Here is a 14,549-nt window from a genome sequence, read left to right as displayed (position 1 = left end):
GCCCAACCCGCCAAGTAATGGGCTGGGTTTATGTATACGAAAGTCCATACCGGGCCGGGTTATTGACTACCCCAGCCCATGGGTCAACGGGTTAACCCGCGGGTTGCCAAGATATAAAATACAGTAAATATATTATTTACCTATAGTGATATAAATAAATTACAGTATTAAGAGACTGTATTCTATCAAGAATGTAAATCATTGCTCTACTAGAAAAGGATCTACAGCCGTGGGCTCCTGCGGGTGGTTCACATATATATATTTTGACCCATGGGTGGTTTGTATACTATCTTGACCCGGCCCAAACCCAACGGGCTGGGTTGCAAAACCTGAAAAACCCGGCCCAACCCGCGGGCCTAACAAGTCTAATAGTTATTGTCCAGATCTTATTCTTACTATACTATATATAAGAAAACTGTATAGATAAGTAAGCTATATCTCCAAGTATCTTAAATAGCTTTAAGAATATTATAGTATATATATCATATATTTTAAGATTAAGAAAAGTATATATAAAAGTGTTGATCCCTAGTAAATTAGTAAAGAATATTAAAAGAATATACTAGGTATATACTCTGTATATATGGATTCTATCCAGAAATTAAGAAGATATTTATATTGCCATTAACTATTTTAAATAAGAGATCTATCTTAATATACTTAATATTAATAAATATCTTTACCTGGGCATATGTATAGCATAGAATAAGAAAATATTATAGATTAAAGAAATAAATATTATATATCTATTACTGATTATTCTTCTTTAGTTAATTAAAGATATATTTATACAATACTTCTAGTATTAGCTAAGTATATATTCAGAAAATAATAGTTATTACTATACCAGTAATATCAGTTTCTTTAGAATAAGTTAAAAGTCTATATTTTTAGATTAAAGCTTAAACTTTATCTTGAATATTAAGGCTTTAATATAATACCTGTAGTGTTAAGGAACTAAATCACTTATATATATCAGTAAATTATAAAGAAATTATAAACTATCCTAGATAAAGTATAACCTTAGTATATACTATATATATAGAAGAAATATACTTACTGGCAGTTAAATTAAGAATATTATACTTTAAGATTATCTAGACTATCTTATCTATAATATCTTTAGGTAATTATATTAGTAGTGATAGAAAATAAATATAATTTAACTGGTAAATTAATATTAAAAAAGGAAATTATTACCAGAATATAGAAATATATAAGTTAAATTTAATTTTATACTTTAGAATATAAAGCCTGCCGCTATTATAGATATATATATATACTAGATTAAATATAAACTTAGTATATATATTTATTAAATTCAAGATATACTTACTATACTATCTTTTTTAAGATATTGACTAAGTAATAAAATTATATTTTTCTATTCTTAGGCCTGTTCTATATTCTATAAAAACTTAAAGATAAGTCTTGTTAATCTAAGTAAATTATTAAACTAAATAAGTATAATACTAAGATTTAATATCTGAATTCTTAGGATAGCTAAGAAAATAATTCTAGCTTATTCAGTATATACTTGATATATATAGTATATATATATAGAGTATATCTAATTTTAATAAAATATTATCAGTAGTATTTCTTTATATATCTTGATATCTTGATATTTATAAGGACCTTCAGGCCATCTCTAGTAATTTATAAAAGTATAAAAGATATTTTTAGTTTCTTGTTTAATTAGTTAATTAACTACTTAAGAATAAGAGATTTCAGTATAATATAAGTACTGTTTATTAAGTAAGTCAAGATTAATCTGATTATATACTGGTAATATACTCAGTATATAGTTATAAACCTGTTTACAGGCCTTTACTGAACTATATATATAAGATCTGTGCCAAGCCTTATATTATCTATTATTATCAAGCTTCTGCAGAAGATCTATTTTAATAAGTTTTGCAGTTCCTATATAGCTTTTTATAAATTAAATCTATTTAGTGTATTAGTTTAGCCTAGATCAAGTATATACTTTATATACTCTTAATATAAGCTATATAAAAATATTGTTTATTTCTTTTTCAGATAGATTATTTAGATTTCTTGAAGCGGGAAATGAGTTATAGTTATAAATAAAATAGAGAATATCTTCTGCTACTGTTACTAGATATTCTGGTATTAAAAGATGTTCTTGAATCTCTTTAATTATAATCTTATAACAGGCATTTTGTGCAATAATAACACTATCTAGAGTAGCTGCTTTCTAGTATAGGGTCAGTATATACTATATATATATTCAATATACTTACTCACTGTAGGCCTATTATTATTGGTATAAAAGATTCTTGTTCCTGTATATTATCTTCAGGATCTGACAGAGTAGATCTAGTATTAAGTATACTACTATAATTATCTCTAGGAGACTCCTGCACCTCAGTCTGAGAATTAGATACCTGAGTATAAGTTTAGCATATACCCAGTGTATAATAAGTACATACCTGAATTGGGATATTATTGATCCATTATACTATTCTTTCCATAACTTCAGTACTAGCCATTATTGTGATTTGATAAGGACAAGCCTATACTGAGTATATACAGAAGCAATATAATATATTGTGCAGTAGAAATTTATTAGGGCTATACCTTATCTATTATAGTAATTAAGCCCTAGTGTATATGCTCAGCGTGGTCTAAAAATCTTCCAAGTATCTTATTATGGTCTAAGAATACTGACTAATCACTTAGACCACAATGAGCCTTTTCTTGGCATTAGGCTCAGCGTGGTCTAAAAAGGGCGGTGAATCTCGGGGCAGAATTTTAGACCACGCCGAGCTACCAGCCCGCCATGGACCCATGGTTCCTCTTCAAAAATGTTCGGGTTAGATGGAGCTCAACAGGTATTGTTACCAAGCGCGCACGGCCTAAAAATGGCCTTGTCGGAATCTTGTCCCTGAATCTCCTATTCACCAGTGGTAGACATCGGAAGGAGTTCGGCTTCTAACCTTACCTCAGGAATAGCTCTCTGGTATAAGCTCATGCGTTGTCGATTAGGTAGGTATGTTTCTATCATGAGAAAATCGAACGAAGCAAGGTCTGAATGGGAAATTGTGCTCTTAGCATGTGTTACATCCTTTTTTTAAGGGAAAATCAAGACGTATATGTATCGTTTGGGAAAAATAAAATACACTCTTATGTTCAAAACTATCCGACGAATTATCTCCAAATAGTACCAGGCACTGTTTCTAACGCAGAACACATTATCCGGACCCAACAATCACACCCCAAGTGCACCCCCAACCTCCCTCGCACCCCTATCCCCTGACCGCACCGCACCCTCCATATACCCCTTCCAAACCAACGAAGTCTCCGTCCCCACAAAATGCACATTCCCAAATGCCGCCCTCACAGCATCCCCATCAACCCCAGAAAGCAAACCCGGCGGTGAAGCCGGCACAGGCCCACCCCAAAAGAACTCCTGCTTGGACCAGTCATACTCAAGAACACTGATCGGGTCCGGGACGCTGACCTCCTGTCCTGGTGGTAACTGTACGTTCTCGAACGCGGAACGCAGCTGGGTCCATGCGGAGCGGCGCCTCTCTTCCTCGGAGTGGAGTGACCATTCGCGACCCCGGGGGCCGACGGCGAAGCAGCTTAGAGACCACTGGTTGTCGTCTGGGATGCTGGTGTCCATGGTGAAGAGGAAGGGGCCGGCATCTGCATGGATGGTGCCTGAGAGGCCTGCGGGTCGCCAGAAAGGGTGGGGGAAGATGAAGATGATTTTGCAGTAGTAGCCTAATTTGTTTTCGTGAGCGAGACGTTGTTTCTGGGGTGGGAGTGGTGGCGTGAAGGTTATTGTGGGGTAGAGGGGTGTGGCGATGGAGAGGATGATCTTTTTGGCGTGGAAGGTTGTGTTGGTTGCTGTTTGGACCGTGCAGATGTCTATTGATTGGGATTGGATTTGGGTAATTTGGGTCACGGGCGTTGAGAGATAGAGCGTGCCTGGTTTTAGTTCTGCTGCCATGTTCTGCGAGAAGGCTTGTGTTCCTTTAGGATTGGGTCAGCTTTGTATAAATGAGGATGTAGATGGTGGGTGATGATGAGGATTTCCTCACCCTGTCGGACTCGGAGATACTGGGCTCCATCTTTGCCGTCTGAGGTTAAAGCATCGATCCCTGTCCCGGACTTGCACGCGTGTAGGAAGCTTAGCATACTGATTGCATTGCCTTCTACACCAACCAGAGCTTGGCAGGTGTAATCGAATAGATCCGCGATCGCTTCGGATTGGAAGGTCCGGATACAGTATTCGTACAAAGTGACATTGTCTAGCTCCTTTGCATTGGGGCCTAAGCTCGGATCTTCCAGATCAACATTGGCAATGAGTTCTCTAAGCTTGACGAAAACTTCAGACACTGCTAGCTGTTCTTCCTCGGGTATCTAATGATCCCGTTTATTGGTCAGCACTAGGCAGCCGTATATAGCCATCCGAGGGATGAGGGGGGCCTACCGGCAGTTCACCGTGAGGAGACAAGATATAGCCATTTGGAGACTGAAAAATGTCCTTTCCTTTGCATGCTTGCATCTGTCCCTGTAGTCCGTATCGCTGGAGAAGCTTGTACATCTCGCTTTGGGTAGTGTCATTGATCCAGGCAGCACCGACATCGTTGACACCGGGACCACTCTGCTTGGATGATATGCTGAGCGTCATCCCTCCCACCCTATCCGTAGCTTCCAGGACTACACAAGAGAGTCCCGCCGCTTGAACACCTAATGCTGCGCGTAGCCCGCTCAGTCCTGCTCCGATGACTACCACGTCTACTGTCCTGGGTGTGACGGGGAAAGTGTGGATACTTGATTGTGGATCCATGTTGTTCAAGAGTCGAGCCCTGTAGTTTTAGGACTACATAAAGATAGGTAAAGGGTGGTTGAGCGATTGGGGGACGAGATCACCCCTGACTATATAGACTGTCGTCAACTGACGTAGTATATCTAACAAAATACAAGGGCGGGTCCCGCGGCTCCCGTCATATAAAAATAGAAAGTTGCATGTCGGGTGCTGAGGAACACCCAGCAACAGCGAAGCACGGGCGTTAAATAGTAAGAATCTCGAGGAACAATTTTCGCCTTTCAGGTTAGTCAATTGTAAAGAATAATAATGACGTGTCAGCATCATTAATTCGAAAAGGAAATCTCAGTTACCTTATTTCCTTCTGTTCTTCCTATATCTGCCACTTGCGGTTGGTGGAAGATTTGCATCCATGCAGGTGACTTGGAATGAGCGAACAATTTACCAGTGTGTATAGTGCTCTACTTCAGAAAAAATAGTTATCCCAAGGACGCGCAATAAAGGCGCTTCAGATTCCTTGATCTCAGGTTCCACCGCGGATTGGAAGGTGGCGGACTAATCAATTCAGTCTCTTTTGTATATTGTGACCCTCAGACCTTCAGGGGGTATTGACGAGTTGAGAAGAGGAGTAGTAGTTAGCTTGCTAGAACTCTGTAGATGTAGTAGTGAGAAGGTGGAAGAAGGTAGCAAGCATGTCTCAGCCGTCACGTGCGATCACTAGATAGTGCAGAACATACCGGCATGCATTAAGATTATTTATATAACATTATTAGCAGTCCTCGTCAGATAGTCTTGAGATCCATCATAACTTCCGCGTCACGCATTCTCATCCACCAGGATAATCCCCTTCGCCCAAACCTTACACAGATCGTAGTGCTCAGCATATTCGTTCCCGAAGGCAACGATGGCTGGTTGCACAATGATCAGAGCATTTTTGCCATCTAATCGGCTGTCGTTCCCATGTTGACGGTGAATCGAATGCGCACTCATTACCGGATGCTCTACCCGGAAGACGGCCAGCTCATCCAAACAATAACACCTCATGAAGGATCGTTGAGTCCACAGGGAGATGGCCAACTCTCCGGCGGTCTGATACAGCTGATAGAGTTCCTGGTTGCGCCGGATCGCCCGCGCATCATCCCTATGTCGGAACAGTATGTGGGCAGGACCGGCCAAAAACCCAACCGCAAGTTCACTCGTCACGGCTTCTACTTTCTCGCGCAACGGTGCATTGTGGACGGAATTCGGAGGCGGGGTGGCCAGAAGCCGGAGCGTTTGTGAACGCCAGATGTGGGCCTCTTCTTTGTTTACTGCAACTTATTCGTCAGAGACTACTATAACCGGTTAGGCAGGAGCTCGGTGGGCATACCATCCAGCATTGATGCGTATAGATAAGATAATGTTTGGGCCGCGTGCGCCTTCGATGGTTCCTTGGCCTCTCCGAAGGCGAAAAAGGGATTTGCAAAGATCGACCGGAAGATATCCTTAGCCAGCAACGCCTGCATAAGAAGACCTGGGAGTTTGTCTGTCATCGCTGGCACTCTGCTGAGCAGGATGGTCCAGTCCTGCTGCGCACAGTATCCCTTCAAATGTTCCAAAACCGCGTTTTTCTCCTCGATTGACACAGATTCCAGCGCACGTAGCTCGCCCACGCTATAAGCTTCGGCCCAGCGCCGTAGTGCTTCTTCGAGGCTTGAAAGTTCTTCGCGAATTTGCCGGCTGCTTTTAGTGACCCAGGAGCCGCTCTTCGCGGCGCGAACCTGGGCTTGCAGTCGTTTGCGATCATTGTCTAGCTCCGTAATCCCTCTGGCCAAAGCAACAATGTGCGACTCCATCTGCTTCGCACGGCTATCACGGGTCCGAGGATTCTGCGCGGATGTTGGATCAACCTTCGTTGATGAAACGCCGCCCTCCGCATTCCCTAATTCATCGAGATTCTGCTCCACGCGCACACCCATGATATCGTTCTGCTCCATCGGGTGCGTTACCCCAGATTTTGACGCCTGTTTTCGATGCGTGCCGTGTTCCGGACTTGACTCAGCCTCGTGCTCGGAACGAGGACTTTGGCCTTGGTTAAATGTGCGCTGTTTCAGTCGGGTCAGGACCGCGCGACCGGGCGTAAGCAGGGTTTGGACATACCGCTACAAAACCGCACCCAAGGAGAGATTTTTTCGTGTGCGTCCGTGTGCCGGACCTGGCGAGCATCCCTCGTCCATTCCCATGCTCCTTGCGACTGCGTTCTGCATCGCAGTCATGACTTGATGATTTCTGTGATCGGCGGAACGAGGTCCTATGTCAGCTGTTTTCCGCTACCGCCGAACTAGATGTGGGACCCGACTTACCTTGCTACTCGTTTCCATGTCATCGGTTTTGCTAGCCGTGCGCTCTGCCATCTTCTGCGCCGGAGATCATAGAATGGCGCTGGATTCTGGGGGCGGATTAGAAGAACAGGAAGAGGGAGAGCGTCTTGTCGCCTGCTAGAAATCTTGGAGAAAACCCGAATCCCAATGGGATGTCGTCATTGGTTGCCCCAAAAGGGGGGGGGGGGGGGGGGAGGAATCAGGGGAGACTGAAGTCGGAGCATCGTCGGCCCAGTTCGGGGTCTGTGGACGACTAAAATCAAAGGAAAGAGAGCTGCAGGGCGTCACCAGTCATCGACGGCGTGTTTTATTATGGGCGGCAAATGTAGGACAGCGATGGTAATAATTCCATAACACTAATGGGTGGATCCAGGATCCTTGAAGATAAGTTCTGCAGCCGTTAGGGCAGCTTATTCGGGCCTATCAACCGCCACGCTAGCCTCTGTCCGAGGCCCATAATCCAATGGAATCATTGGAGTGGCCCCTGTCTGTGTGTCTGACTCGAGAGCTCACATTCGCAGCAATCAGAACGCAGGAATAGGAATTTTGCCAAGTCGGTGCGTCCGGATGTAATCAGAAAACTGCGACTCTTTAAAAGTGGAAACAGAAACAGAAAAATGCCCGAGTGGAAGCCCGCTAACCCGTTTCAGGGTAGTGCCCACTGTCAACCCGCCGCTGCTACTTCGGCGAGTCTGGACAACAACATCCATTTTTCTAGAAGGCGTAGAAACCTATTTGTTTCTTTTATTTAATCTGGTAAATTTTAGTTTTTGATTTTGATTTTCCTTTTGTTAGATCCATGCGAGTGGCCTCTCTTTCGTATACGTCGGTATTGGTTTCCCATCTGGGACCGAGTGCTGGTCTAGATGCGCCTATATAAAAGTCTATTATGATCCAATTATATATTCCTGTGTGACAGACAATGTCTTGCACAACTACTCATAAACCATTGTCATCTTCTAACCCACTGGATCCTATTCATCCAGAATATAAAGCAGGTGACCATGAAAGGCACTCTGGTAGCCTTTGTCTGAAAACATATTATCATGAGGTGAAATCTGCCCTTATTCCAGTGTTTCTGGGTGAGATTGCTTTTGAGCTTCATGGGGCCTGAACAAGCTTATTCTTATTAACTCAAATAATTTTTATTCCCAACCACATTGGTCTTACATAATAGTGTACGAAAAAGGAAACTCAAAATACGAATAGAAATGAGCCAAGTTATCTCCCATTGCAAAGCGCTGATATTTACATATTATTGGGCGCGTGTATGACGGTGCGATTAATGCCTAAGGTATCCGTCTGGGGCTGTGGGTTTCCAGCGGTTGCGTATGAGTTGTCGGTCCGAGAGTTCCTCCCCTGGTCCACTGATAGCTTACCGCTTCTGTGCCCCTGGTTCCTGGTTTTGTGCCAACTGGGTAAAACCTTTTTGGGATACTACCACTACACTACTCTGATATTTAACTTCTCCTATTTCCCAATGGAAAGAAGAAGAAGAATCGTAGCATGCCTGTACATATGAAATATTTTGATCTCAAATCGAGATAAGAGGTATTGACGAAATATCCTGGTAAATGCCCGGCGAGCAAGAATTCCGACCACGCTGGAAGAATACTCTGGGTAATAGGGTTTAGGGGATCATGTGGAATCAAAGTATCCTAATACCAACAGATACATCCTAACTTTCCTATTTCACTAGGTAAGAGGAGCGGGTATACCTAGATGGTACTGTAGTTAGGTTCGTAGTAGAGCTACTCTATAGGCAACCATACATCCGAAAACATGGACAGAACTGTGTAGCTTTCTGCTCTCTATACAGTACATAAGACACCAACTCCACTAGGAATGTCAGAGTGAGTGAATAAACCCTATCCAGACAGACTGGGAAAGAGTTACGCATCCCTAACAGGAGGGTTTTTTGGGCACTAACCGCCTCCACAGGATAACGCTACCTCGGATAGTGTGAAGTAAGTCAAGGATGCGCCCGAGTAGACAATTGTGGATCGAGTCCCTGCATGTACAATGCTTATTTCTCCAGGCAGACAGGGAATGGGCTATTGATGCATTTATCAAGGCGGAGACTGGAGGAGAATCCACACAATACGGGGGTCATTTCTGGGCTTTCCTGTGCTGTTGATGGCGGTGTATGCATGGGAATGGAGCGGAATAGGCACAAGTGTGATTCGTAGCGGGCCTTGCGCTTGTCCCATTCTTTCACTTGGGTGAATATGGAGAACGGTTATCTCGGGCTCTGGTACTCGGTGAGGAAGCCATTGGGTATGGTGATGCAGTAAGTTTTCTCACCGAGACATATCATACTTGGTTTCTATTACCTGTCTCAGGGACCGAATGTATTCCACTCCGTACGCTCATTCGATCCCATGGGGGGCAAACTTGGCTCACTCGGAACCCAACCACATCCCCAGGTAGCCAAGTTCCAAGATAACAGTGACCGTCAGACACGGTTCATCATTCAATTCCTGGGGGAACAAAGTGACTCCATAAATGCAAAGCCAATAACGCTTCTCGGCGGCGACGTCGACTAGCTGGTGTCGGGCGTCGCGATACACATGTCTCCCCGGATAAGGGAGAAGTATTGTTCTCAACAGGGGAAGTGAGGGTTGTGGGGCATATATTGTATTTATATCCTTCGGTCCGGCTAGGCTGTGTAATGGAGTGACGGTTTGGGCAATTAAAGTTGATACTAAGCTCTTTGTCTCGCTGCATGCAGGGTGCATATCAGGGAATCCTAACTCAGGAACCAGGGCTATAGCATGGTAGGTTAAGCAACGGGGCAAATAACAAGGCTCATCAGACAAAGAAGATGAAACCACTAGGGCCTGACTAGAGCAACCCATTGTTGATGTTACTTTTGTGGGTGGAGGCTTTGGTCCACTATCGTGGCTTAGTTGCGCTCAAAGCAGTGGTGAACAAAGGGAAGTGGGACGGGGTTGAATTCAGTGATCGAAGGTTATACGGCATGTGGAGTAATAATGGCTTTGGAATCTTGAAAAGGATCGTATGTTGTTTTGTCTGTGTGAATTTCAATACTGGATGGGATCAATATGGTGTGGTCTATACTCTCAGTATACAACATTCACAAGATTAAGACACATTCACTAGGTGCGTGCTTCAGGTACATCTGTCTATCATAACGTTAAGTTTTGACTGCAGTGAGGAGTAACTCTCCACTACGCCACTTAGGCTGGCCACGGGGCAAAGTGTCCTAGTGGACCGTGTGCAAATAGATCATTTAGAAGGTTTGACTGGACTGATTATGCCCGACTATTAGTGAACCGTTCTATGGTCACTTGGCATACTCTATCAATGGAGTGACACCCACGCGCGGGGAAGCATTTCATGTACAGCGACTGGATTCACTGAAGTGTGGGCATATTAATATATCAATCCCGGAGAAGGTGGAACTAGAAAGAAAGACTGTCACTCATTCACCAGGGTCATCGGGTCATATCCAATGCTCCTCAGTTATGTTATAAAGCCTCCATCCTCCCCCACCTTCATCCATCTTCTTCTCTCTTCTTCATACCAACATTATCATTTGACGATTGATGACTTTTACAACTTTACCCTCTCTTCATAATGAAGGTCTCGACCATCCTTCTATGGACCTTCGCCACTTTGGCGGCCTCCACCGAGGTCACCCACAAGGCGGTTGTGGGCACTCCTACCAACCCCGAAGGTTAGTATCTTCACCTGCAATCATAATCCCCCTTCCAAGTATCAGTGGACTAACATCCACAATAGTCACCCCTCAGCTCTCCCGGACCGCCCCCCAGAAAGACAGGTCACTAGACGTATATCCCCCCGAACAACAAAAGGCCATATTGTGGCACTTCTTCCAACATCACTTCCCCCCACCCCCAGACTGGAAACCAGAAGACCACCCAGTCCCGTGGAAGCGCGACGCAAGTCCTTCTCTGTTCAATTCCCTTGAGAAGAGAAACGCGTGTAAGCGCGGCTGCGGGGTTGATCAGCACTGCTGCTCTGGCGATTCCCGCCTGCCTAGAGTCCGTTTAGGTCCTCAGAAAGAGCCGCCCAAGGAGACAGCAAAGTCAGAGCCAGAGGCAAAGGCTGATGAGCTACGGCTTGCTGAGGTGGGGAAAGATATGAAGAAGCTGGAGGACTTGCCGAAATCTCAGGGAAAGCTTAGTGCTACCTTTGGGGGAGCGGTAGTTCCGCGTGATCACAGTGATGAGGATGATGGAAATGATGGGGAGGAAGTCACTGCCGCTAACACCCTTGAAAGGGAACTGGATGCGAGACAGAAGTGCCAAGATCGCCCATGTACAGTTAGAGGTCACTGCTGCACTGGGTATATGTGTCTGCAGCGCAAATGCGTCTTCATTCGCAAGGAAACTCGTACGCTTAGCGGTGTGGCGCATGAGGTCCAGGATAACGCTGCCCAGAAGGGAGAGAATCTACTGGATGAGTATGGGATTATTACTGGGGACAACGACACTGATGAGGATAAGGACGAGGATAAGGACGAGGATAAGGACGAGGATAAGGACGAGGATAAGGACGAGGATAAGGACGAGGATAAGGACGAGGTTAAGGACGAGGTTAAGGACAAGGATAAAGGTAAGGGCTCTTCTCCTGTAAACCTGTTGGTATCTAGGGGCCCATGCAACCGCGGGTGTAGAGTTAATCAGCATTGCTGTCCTGGTGATTCCTGCCTCTATGGGGTCTGCTTGGGCCCTCACAAGCCACCTCGTGCGTCTCGCCGCGAGATCCATGAACGCTATGGACCTGCGGATCAGACGAAAAAGTCGGAGGAGAGTGCTGTGAAAGCGGATGGGACCGCCGAAGCAGGAGGGCGGGACAAGCGATGCATCCGACACTGTCAAAAGAGCGATCACTGTTGTCGGAGCGACAAATGTGTTTCAGGTGTTTGCTTGGGTGCCGGTGTATTTTTCTGAGTTGGCGGAGTCAAAAATATGACATGGAAAACTGGAACATGGTTTGCTCTTGCTGGTGGAAGATGGCTGTTAAAGTTAGTTTCTCTAGCTTGCTGGCAAGGATATGGAATCTTCGTTTGAGTATTATCTTGGCATTTAACTTATCTCAAGACAAATTGAAGCTATTTCCCGTTTAATCTTTCCCCCTACCGCAATGATAGATGCTAAAAGCGTGGTAGAATGCAAAACTATTAGTTGACACGGGGGCTTGATGTGCGTCAATCGGGAAATAGCTACGAGGTGTATTCCCTCTAGAGGGTCCAGCATATATGAATCCCAAGATGTGCCTATATACTAGAGCACGTAGCGGCTGATATAGCAAACATCTGTTTAGCACTCTCAAAATAAACGCAGAAGAGCAAAGCACATACAACGAAGGGTTCTCCCGATCCGTCAAGTCTAACTGGTTTTTATCCACTAGGCGAGCGTGCTTTGTACCATCATTGTCCACCTCTTCAACCACGCCTGTATCTGCAACAAGAACCTCATGCTGCAGTTCATCTCGACGCTTGTTCTCCTTAGAAAGATACCATCGGAGATATGCAATGATGATTGACGGTAGAATGCAGGCGACCTGTCTGGGTAAGTAATTGAAACCTTCATAGAATGGATCGTGAACTGGTTCAAAAAGCCTACAACTAATATGATCGTCCAAGTGGGATAGTAACGGGGCTGTTGCTCCTTTCATTAGCCGAAGGGAGCGTAAATAGAGCAGACTAGATGCATACCTTCCATCGTGGCTGAAATAATTGGGGGGATAGGATATTGCCCAACCCATATCCGATGTGATACATGGCTATTACTGTGGTCTTTTTAGTATGGCCAGCCGATGCATTTGAAGCCCAGATCATGACAACTGCGTATGGAATGCCGACAGTTGAGCGGATCCATATTCCTGTGAGAAGACCCCATCGATTGGACCAAGGTAGACTAAGTAATAGGATGCTTGATATTGCTCCCGGGATATAGGCAACTAGAGAAACCCAAGCCCGACAGTTCTATTAGGTCCTTGTTAGTAGTCAACAGCTATTTCTTGGGACAAATCTTACTTTTGTCTTGGCCAACACCAACGCTGCTGATGCAAGAGAGAAAAAGCTGACTATCCCGGAGACACATCCTAGTAAGGTGGTTTGAAGCACAGTGAAGCCAAACGAGTTAATAATCAATGAGTACTGGTTTGTCATTCCATTTGCCATTTCTTGCGACCAGGCGTGTAGGAAGAACAGCCATGACTTTGGGTCTTTCAGTGCCTCGATGAATCTGGGAGCTGTGAGTTTGCGACACTAAAAAGGACAACACATCGGCCTCATACTGGTACTTCTTAAAATACTTCTGCTCGATGCCGGAGTGGTTTTGCTTTATTCTAAGGATTGCCTGTGCGCGCTCTTCTGGCGTAAGAAATCCGGCACGTAGTGGATTGTCCGGGAAGAGGAGCCACACAGCCGCTCCAAACACAACAGTCATTCCGCCCGTAATTACTATAATAAGTGAGTATTTTAGGTACTGTTTATTTGGAATGGAGGCGTCGTACCCATGAACCATTTCCACGGGGCAAACGTTCCGGTCTTTATCCACAGAACCCCATAGGAGAGCAGACCGGAAGTGATAGGGCTGGCATTTCCCACCGACCACATGATGGGCATTAAGACCGCCTGTTCCTGGTATGTGAAGAACATAGATAAGATCAACAGAAAAGCAGGGACGATTGATGCCTCTGCTACACCTAAGAAGAAACGAACGACAAACAAGGTGGCAAAGCTATTGCATGGTATGTGAAGGAGCGTAATACCTCCCCTAGAATATGAGTTAGCGCTAAATGGCTTGATGATAGATTGATTTGGCTAGGTTCGTACCACACAATGAGGTTCCCAGCCAGCCATTTGGCGACGGGGAAACGTTGAAGGGCCCAGTTCTGCGGCCACTCCGCGAGCAGGTAGCCAAAGTAGAAAATCGATGACAACCAGTTGTACTGATTCGAGCTGAGATGCGCATCATCCATAATCCCCAAAATAGCTGAATTCCCTAGCTAAAGGATATGTGAGATATTGTACGCAAATTTCAAAGGGATACGCACCGTCTGCTTGTCGACGTACATAATGTGATATCCTATGCAGAGAAATGGTAAAATTTTCCATAGACATTTATTCCTGATTGCGAAAGCTTCCTCTGGCGTAGGGTCTGTCACCGAAACCTTCGAAAAGAGTTTGTAACTCTCATCGGCATATCGCTGACTGAGCTTGGGTGGTTGAGCGACAGCGCTGACGGCGTCGACTGGGTTTGAGACGCTCGTTTTCGACATAGACGCTTTACCAACGTCTGATACCTTACCGATTGTATCTGACTGCATTCAGGACTGGGGGATGAGGTGGGTTTTGTTGCTCCGTATCCCACAGGTATACTCTAGAA

At 44.7% G+C, this 14,549-nt stretch overlaps 4 protein-coding genes across 4 annotated transcripts; 1 reads left to right on the top strand and 3 right to left on the bottom strand.

The window, feature by feature from the left end:
• Positions 1 to 3,222: 3,222 nt before the first annotated feature.
• BDW43DRAFT_295172 (flavin monoamine oxidase family protein) lies at positions 3,223 to 4,904 on the bottom strand. Its single transcript, XM_032044038.1, has 3 exons — positions 4,466 to 4,904; positions 4,074 to 4,395; positions 3,223 to 4,005 (listed from the first exon to the last, which is right to left on the bottom strand). Exons 1-3 carry the CDS (start codon positions 4,823 to 4,825, stop codon positions 3,236 to 3,238), a joined length of 1,452 nt encoding a protein of 483 aa, XP_031893845.1. The 5' UTR covers positions 4,826 to 4,904; the 3' UTR covers positions 3,223 to 3,235.
• Positions 4,905 to 5,620: 716 nt separating this feature from the next.
• Positions 5,621 to 7,197, bottom strand: BDW43DRAFT_304950 (uncharacterized protein; the record flags this gene model as incomplete). Its single annotated transcript, XM_032045702.1, has 3 exons — positions 5,621 to 6,114; positions 6,174 to 6,888; positions 7,147 to 7,197. 3 exons carry the CDS (start codon positions 7,195 to 7,197, stop codon positions 5,621 to 5,623), a joined length of 1,260 nt encoding a protein of 419 aa, XP_031893844.1.
• Positions 7,198 to 10,764: 3,567 nt separating this feature from the next.
• Positions 10,765 to 12,104, top strand: BDW43DRAFT_317246 (uncharacterized protein; the record flags this gene model as incomplete). Its single annotated transcript, XM_032048495.1, has 2 exons — positions 10,765 to 10,864; positions 10,930 to 12,104. The coding sequence occupies 2 exons, from the start codon at positions 10,765 to 10,767 to the stop codon at positions 12,102 to 12,104; spliced, it is 1,275 nt and encodes a 424-aa protein (XP_031893843.1).
• A 333-nt stretch (positions 12,105 to 12,437) lies between these two features.
• Positions 12,438 to 14,442, bottom strand: BDW43DRAFT_304949 (major facilitator superfamily domain-containing protein; the record flags this gene model as incomplete). The annotated part of the gene is made up of 9 exons (XM_032045701.1): positions 12,438 to 12,453; positions 12,515 to 12,717; positions 12,780 to 12,815; positions 12,872 to 13,141; positions 13,193 to 13,403; positions 13,456 to 13,621; positions 13,675 to 13,937; positions 13,997 to 14,169; positions 14,218 to 14,442. The coding sequence occupies 9 exons, from the start codon at positions 14,440 to 14,442 to the stop codon at positions 12,438 to 12,440; spliced, it is 1,563 nt and encodes a 520-aa protein (XP_031893842.1).
• Between the last annotated feature and the right edge of the window lie 107 nt (positions 14,443 to 14,549).

Source organism: Aspergillus alliaceus, assembly GCF_009176365.1.
Source record: "Aspergillus alliaceus strain CBS 536.65 unplaced genomic scaffold BDW43scaffold_106, whole genome shotgun sequence".
Lineage (NCBI taxonomy): Eukaryota > Fungi > Ascomycota > Eurotiomycetes > Eurotiales > Aspergillaceae > Aspergillus > Aspergillus alliaceus.
This window is presented reverse-complemented; position numbering and strand designations above follow the sequence as displayed.